The sequence below is a fragment of the Arachis duranensis genome, chromosome 5 (assembly GCF_000817695.3).
Source record: "Arachis duranensis cultivar V14167 chromosome 5, aradu.V14167.gnm2.J7QH, whole genome shotgun sequence".
Lineage (NCBI taxonomy): Eukaryota > Viridiplantae > Streptophyta > Magnoliopsida > Fabales > Fabaceae > Arachis > Arachis duranensis.
The window spans coordinates 100,974,617-100,981,788 of record NC_029776.3 but is presented as its reverse complement, the minus strand read 5'-3'; the positions used below and the strand labels follow the sequence as shown (position 1 = coordinate 100,981,788).

General features: G+C 31.2%; 1 protein-coding gene across 1 annotated transcript; it reads left to right on the top strand.

Annotated features, from left to right (window-relative positions):
• The first annotated feature begins 425 nt into the window (after positions 1 to 425).
• LOC107491042 (probable calcium-binding protein CML25) lies at positions 426 to 1,251 on the top strand. Its single transcript, XM_016111818.3, has one exon. The coding sequence runs from the start codon at positions 504 to 506 to the stop codon at positions 1,092 to 1,094; it is 591 nt and encodes a 196-aa protein (XP_015967304.1). The 5' UTR covers positions 426 to 503; the 3' UTR covers positions 1,095 to 1,251.
• The last annotated feature ends 5,921 nt before the right edge of the window (positions 1,252 to 7,172 follow it).

Below are 7,172 nucleotides of genomic sequence, written 5' to 3'. Positions count from 1 at the left end.
TAAAATTTAAAAAATAACCAATTAACTAAATAATTTATTAATTTATAAATAAAATTTTAAAATTTTTTAGTAACAACACCTAAATAAATAAATTGTCAAACTCAATATATAAGCGTCAGCATAAGAATTTTCTATTTGTATTACACTATTACTATTATACTGTAAAGATAAAGATAAAAATTCCGAAAAAAAATCAAAAGTTAAATTTAACTTGAATTTGTTTTCCTAAATAAATAAATAATGAAGGAATGAATTAACAAGAAACAACCTCCTAAACCCGATTCCTTTGCTGTAATCACGCATGTTTATCGCCAAACATAGCAAAGATGATATTTAGAGAAATAAGGCATGCCAAAGCCCCACCACGTTCGGAGGAGTTAGTTCCCATTGGCAGTTTCGCAAATAACTAATTAGCTTTGCACTGGGGACTCTCCTCCCAATAACCCCTTTGCCGTCTCTTCGATTTTCCTTCGTTGCCTCCCCCTCTTTCAACTAAAATCATAATGGGCTTCAGATCCCTCTTCAACCGCAAGAAGAAACTCATCAACAAATCTTTATCATCGCCATCCGACGCCGCCACCGCCGGCACCACCGGCTCCCCGCTCATCTCCCGCTCGCCGTCCTTGGCGGTGTACACCCGCGCCGAGTTCGTCTCCGAATTGGAGCAAGTCTTCAAGAAATTCGACGTTAACGGAGATGGCAAGATCTCTTCCTCGGAATTAGGATCCATAATGGGAAGCCTTGGGCAATCTGCAAGCAAAGAGGAACTTGACAAGATGATTCGCGAGGTCGATGCAGATGGCGATGGATTTATCAGCCTTGACGAGTTCATTGAACTAAACACCAAAGACATTGATCCCAATGAGGTTCTAGAAAACCTAAAGGACGCGTTCTCCGTTTTCGACATCGACGGCAATGGCTCTATCACTGCGGACGAGTTGCACAACGTCATGGCCAGCCTCGGCGAACCGTGTTCTCTCGACGAGTGCCGGAAAATGATCAACGGTGTTGACAGTGACGGCGATGGCGCCATCGATTTTGAGGAGTTCAGGACGATGATGACGGGTTCTCGCTTTGTGTCACTTGAAAGTTAAATGGTAAAACAATGTGATGATGCTTTGTGTGCTTTTTGCCATTATTATGAATATAATTACCTTTTACATGAATTTGGGAGATTTTGTTTTAGCTTGTTTTCTCTTTGTTTCGGAGAAATTGTTGGTTGGAAAGGGTTTTGATCATTAATTATCTTGTTTACGGGAATGACATTAGATTTTAAACTTTAAAGTAAGTTAATTTGACGGGTCCTGCATTCTTTTCATGGATGCCAGCCTTTTTCTAAAGGCATATTCTTAGGCTTGGTTTGATAAAATTTTTATTTTTCTAAAGTAGTTTATAAAAATTATTTTTTAATTATGTAAGTTGTCATTTAAAAGATAACTTTTTAAAAATTACAGTACTTATGTAATCAAATTAAAAATGACTTTTAATAAATATAAACACCACAATTGTATTTGATAAAATAGTTTTTAAATCTTAAAAAACTTATAATAAATATATTTATAACAAAAAATAATTTATTTTCTTAAATTCTTTAAAATTTTATATAATATTTTAAAATAAAATAATTTTAAAATAAAAAATTCATAATAAATATAAATATAATAAATAAATTCTTTTATTTTTTAAATTTAAAATTTTATATAAGTATCATAAAAATTTATTTTATCCTAAACATTTTCATTAAAAATACTAAATTACTTAACTCAAATTTTAGAGATTAATAGTTTAAATATTTACTTGATTGTACTAATATAAATAGAGTTATTATTAGTCAATAATAAAATTTGTATGTAATCTAATGGTAGTACTGGATACATTCATTACTTACCTATATATATTGGCTCACCTTTACAGATCACAGGACACATATCTCAAATAAACTACTCTTATGATTATATATCTATATTTCTATATGTATATACATGTTGTTATTATAATTTTGACTAATGTTCTTACAAGAAAAATTTTATGATTGATTTTTCATAAATCAAGTCAACCTCTTCCACATTTCAAAAAACAGATAAAAAAACAAACAAATATAATAGATATACTGAAAAATACAAAAATAATGCACAAACAAATAATATAAATAGATAGAAGTTCATACCTAATATGTGATAGAGATGTATTTGTGTTGAAATTTGTAAAGATTAGGTTGAAAAATAAAAAGTATATGAAGACTGTGTTAGAATTTGTAAAAATTAGGATGAAAAGTTAGAAATATATGAAAATTTTTCAATGACAATATAATAATAGAAAATATGTGAAAAAAATAAATAAAATTTAATAAGTACAAACCAACTTTAAAAAGCTCTCGCTCAAGTACCTATAAGTACAAGTCAGTTCCTAATCTTATTTTTTCTGCAATGGGCATTAAAAAAAATAGAAGCCTACCAGAATTTTTTATTTTTTATTATTATTTAGTTATTTATTTAATTTTTTAGTGTAAAATTTAATAATATATTATATTTTATATTTTTAAATATTGATACTGATTTTTATAATTGATTTTAGTGAATCATATTAAATATCTAGTTATCAAATTTAACTATGTATATAAAATATATATTAAAAATAAAATAAATAACATATTTATTTATTTATAAATAAATTGGTAAATAATTTTAATAATTGATTAATGTACACATAATATTATATTATTTTTTACATGGTGATTATTGTTGGTATTAATTAGCGCAGCTATTATCTAGTTATCTGAGAGCTGTGAAATGAGTCATGTTCATAACTTTATAAATTATAATCAAACCACCAACGTGGTTGCCGGAGACTTGATCTTGTAGACCACCCATTGATATATATATCTCTAACATAATGTCATATATGACAATTGCCCAATATTTGTATACACCCGTCTGTAAGTTTTTTTTTTCTTTATTTTTATATTTAAAGTTGATATGGTGGTTATAACTCCGTTGATGGTGCTCATAATTTGGATAGAAAAATACTAGCAAAATCAAAAGAATTTATTATTTTTAGTCAATAATTAATCATTAATATTTAAAAATATAAGCTAAAAATATATTTAAAAAATATTAGATTAAAAAAATTGGATTAATAATTAAAAATAATAGTAAAAAATGATAGTACTGACCTTCTAGTATTCTTTATTTGGGTATGAATATACTTCATTGTGCCTTATATATCGGTTACACAAGAAATGTTTATGATGAGTAATGATTTGATTAACAAAATACTAACCAAATAATGGGATATACAGATGCCATACTATTTATAAAAGAGAAATTCATACAAGAGAATACGTTGTTAGAAATTCATTTAGATATAATTTTACAAAATATTAGAAACTAATTTGAATGTGGTAGTATTTTTTGCAGTTATTCATTTTTGGTATTTTTCTTTTCCTAACGTATACTTTATCCATTCAAGGCATATCAAGTTTGATTTTGGTTCGACGAGCGTATACCACGAACGGAGATTTATCAAGCAAGAACAGAAGTGATCAATAAGAAATGAAAAAAATATATATCTTTTATAGTGATTATATATGGGGTGTGATCTAGTATGAAGATGATTTAATGGCTATTGTGACTACATAATTAACCATGCAATGAGGGTCCAACTGCTGGCAAAAAGCATCAACTTTAATCATTATTACTAGTATCAGACTAATCCGTGCCCATGAATGTTTTAATTAGCAGTAAAGATCTTGAAGTTACCACATGGACAAACTAGTAAATAGCAACGCAAGGCTATTCATAATTTGTGTGATTTTTATTACCCTAGACCCTAGTGATTTTGTGTTCTTTTATTTTTGGTGCGTCAAATTTTTGGTGTACCAAATTGGTCTGGACAAGTTCTTATCACAAAATCTTTCATTTGTAAGAATTAAATTAGCCTTACATTTAGGAAGAAATTAATTTTTATATTTGTAGAATATAGTTTCCGAAAGAGAGATGAATTCTTTCTTACCATGGGGGAAAATGTTATCAAATTATCATATGTTGTATTTATGAGTAACTATTTTCATAAACTCCCGGAATTACATTGCTTGTGACATGAGGGAAATGTTACATCTATCCTAGTTTTTTTTTAATCAAGTTTATTATTTAATAATTAATTAATTAAATTTATAATAATTTAAAATTTAATTTCATAAGAAAGATTTTTAAAAATTATTAGAAGATAATACACTTGAAAAATTAAGATGATACACTTTGAAGGGAATTCGATTTGTTTTGAATGTATTAAGCTTTTTTCCTTGTCTTTAGGCTTTTCTTTTTTGTTTTGTAGGTCTCGGTAAATCAATGTCTCGTTATATAGTTGTCATTATGCCTTCAAATATATATACCAGAGAATGTTATGTGGGTAGATTCGATCGTGTTGAGTGTTGTTTTCGTGGTGGGCACAAAAATGTCAGCAGAGTTCCGACTTACTCGGGCCTTTTGTAAAAATCAAAATGAGGAGAAGAACTATGATCTAGTAGCACTTGATCAGAGAATGGGTTACCTTTTGCTTGACAACTCGGAGCCTCATCTTATATAATGTATGAATGCTTTTTTGATAGGATAGGAATTAAGATCCTTTTTACTGAGTTTGTAATGGGTATTTTATTTTCCTCCAAAGTATCTCTTTTTGAACTTCACCTCAATTCTTGGACATTCATGCGCATTTATCAGGTTGTATGCCAAGTCCTTGAACTTATTGTATCTCTCTGAGTTTTTTTTTTTACCTGACAAAACCTTTTAGCTTAACCAAAAGACAGTAATGGACATCCTTCCAAGCTCAGCAAGGTCGAAAGATTTTTTTCATCTTTTAGGAATCCTTTTATAATTTTAAAAACTATTATTTTAACTTTCAATTTAGGGGAGACTTCCGACCTTTTTGGCTAAATGACAAATCAGAATATATGTTTCATTTGTATTAGAACTCTGAACCCGAGGTTGTTTGTTATCATTTGGATGACCTAGATGCGGAAGAGGCTATGATTGTGGAGGTGTTTCAATAGTGTTGTGGTTAATCTCCTAATCTACCCACCAAAACCTTACTAATTAGTAAGCCTAGTTACGTGTAAATCGAGTTAGGTAGGTTTCTATAGATTTAATTTCTGGCTTTCCTTTATGTCTATTCTAACTGGAAATCATCTTTTCCTTTTTAGAGAGAATGATTAGTTCTTCAACTTCATATAAGAGGTTAATATCTTTCAAAAAGAAAAGTGCCTAGCGCCAAGCCCAGGAAAATCAGCAGGTGCAGCAGGTCAGTCAATCATCAAGCCCTTCTCCGACTTCTTCGCTTGTTCCTAGGGAAGCATAGCTCTAGGTATAAGCTTCTAAGACTACTCCTAAGCTCCCTCCTATTCCAAGAAGAGAAATACCTTAAGCAACAAATATAGGAGCTTCTTTGAATCTGATTTTGTAGACGAATTCGTGATGCATGGCAATGTTGTTGCTGTCATTGATGTAGGCTTAGGGGAGAATTAGAAAACTTTAATAAAGGGTGGGATCTGTATGTTTGTTGTATGCTAGACTATATAGAAGAAACTAAAAGATTCCCCTATTAGGACTTTGAAGGTTGAGTTGTTTGCATTGAAGACTTAGATTGAGACCCTCTAGAAGAAGAAGAATCAACTTGAGATCGAGAAAAACTCCCTCAATTCGAACAACACAATGCTGAGAGGGATGATGAAGCAGGCGGACACGGATTATGAAGCGGCACTGGTAGCTAAAGAAAAGGCTAAGGAGAGCTATGTCCGAGTTTTTAGCAAAAAACTCAAGTTGGAGAAGGAGCTCGAGAAAATAAAACAAAATTATGAAGACTTAGAATACGCGTCAATGAAGGGCTTGAATGATACAATAGATGACGTAAAAGCCCAATTTCAAGTCTTAGTTCTCGAGGTCAATATCTCAATCATAGATCTCGACAAGATCATGGTCGATGATCAAATTGTCCTTATCCTAGAGGAGCCCAAGCTGGATGATCCTTAGACTTCTTATTCTACTCTTACTTCAACTGATGAAACCTCCCAGCCTGTTGAGGATGAAGTTGCTCCTACGTCTTCTTAGTTTTTTTTTTCTTTTATATTGTACATTTGATGGCTTAGGTTGTGGGCTTTGAACACTTTTATTTTGTAATGGTTTAAGTACAATTTTATCTCCTTTTTTAGGGCTTTTAATTGCATGTTTATTTTCTTTTACATGGCTTGTTGCTTTTGTTTGTTGTTTTATATAACTTAAATTGTAAGTTATTTTGAGATTTTGGTTGTAGCCTGTATTGCGTATATAACTCGTACATCCTAACTCAGGCCTCGTCGCTTTGCTGTGCTGGACAGATAAGGTCGGTTACAACTTTTGTGTTTTCTCGAGCTTGAGTGGGTGTGGTTAACAAATAAAAGAAAACAGTTGAATGAATTTACTTTTTATTGATGAAGTAATTTTACAAAATATGTATTAATCGCTACTAAGTGTCTTATAAGTATCCACTCCTATTCCTTGCTTTGATGCCTCATTAAATCCCCCTCTAGTAAAATCCCTTGGAGAAAAACTATGAAGTGAAAAAAAAAGACTGCAGCTCATGTTATGCTTTTCTAGTCGTATTGAATACTTTCTGTAGGTCGAACACCAAGGTTGATTCCTCCATGCTCTTAACAAGCATGCTATCCACATATATTTCCATTAGGGACCTGATGTGCTCGTGAAAAAATTTGTTCATTAAAATTTAGTATGTAGCTCCTACGTTCTTTAGTACAAATGGCATTACTACATAGCAGTAATTCACCTTTGGAGTGATGAATGAGATCATCTCCTGGTCTGGGGAATGCATGGATATTTAGTTGTATCCAGAGTAGGCATCCATGAATGATAAAAATCTATAACCTGATATTGCATCAAGCAAGGCGTCAATGCTAGAAAAAGGATAGGGATCTTTAGGACATACTTTGTTCATGTTTGTGTAGTTAACGCACATCCTCCATTTTCTATTTTGTTTCTCGACGAAGACTACATTGGCCAAATCAAAGCAAGTGCTCAATTTCACTAATTAACCTTGTTTTGAAGAGAGCTTCCACTTGTTCCTCTACTACACGAGTCCTTTCTTCACTTAATTTTCTTCTTCTCTGTTGAATTAGTCTTGAACCA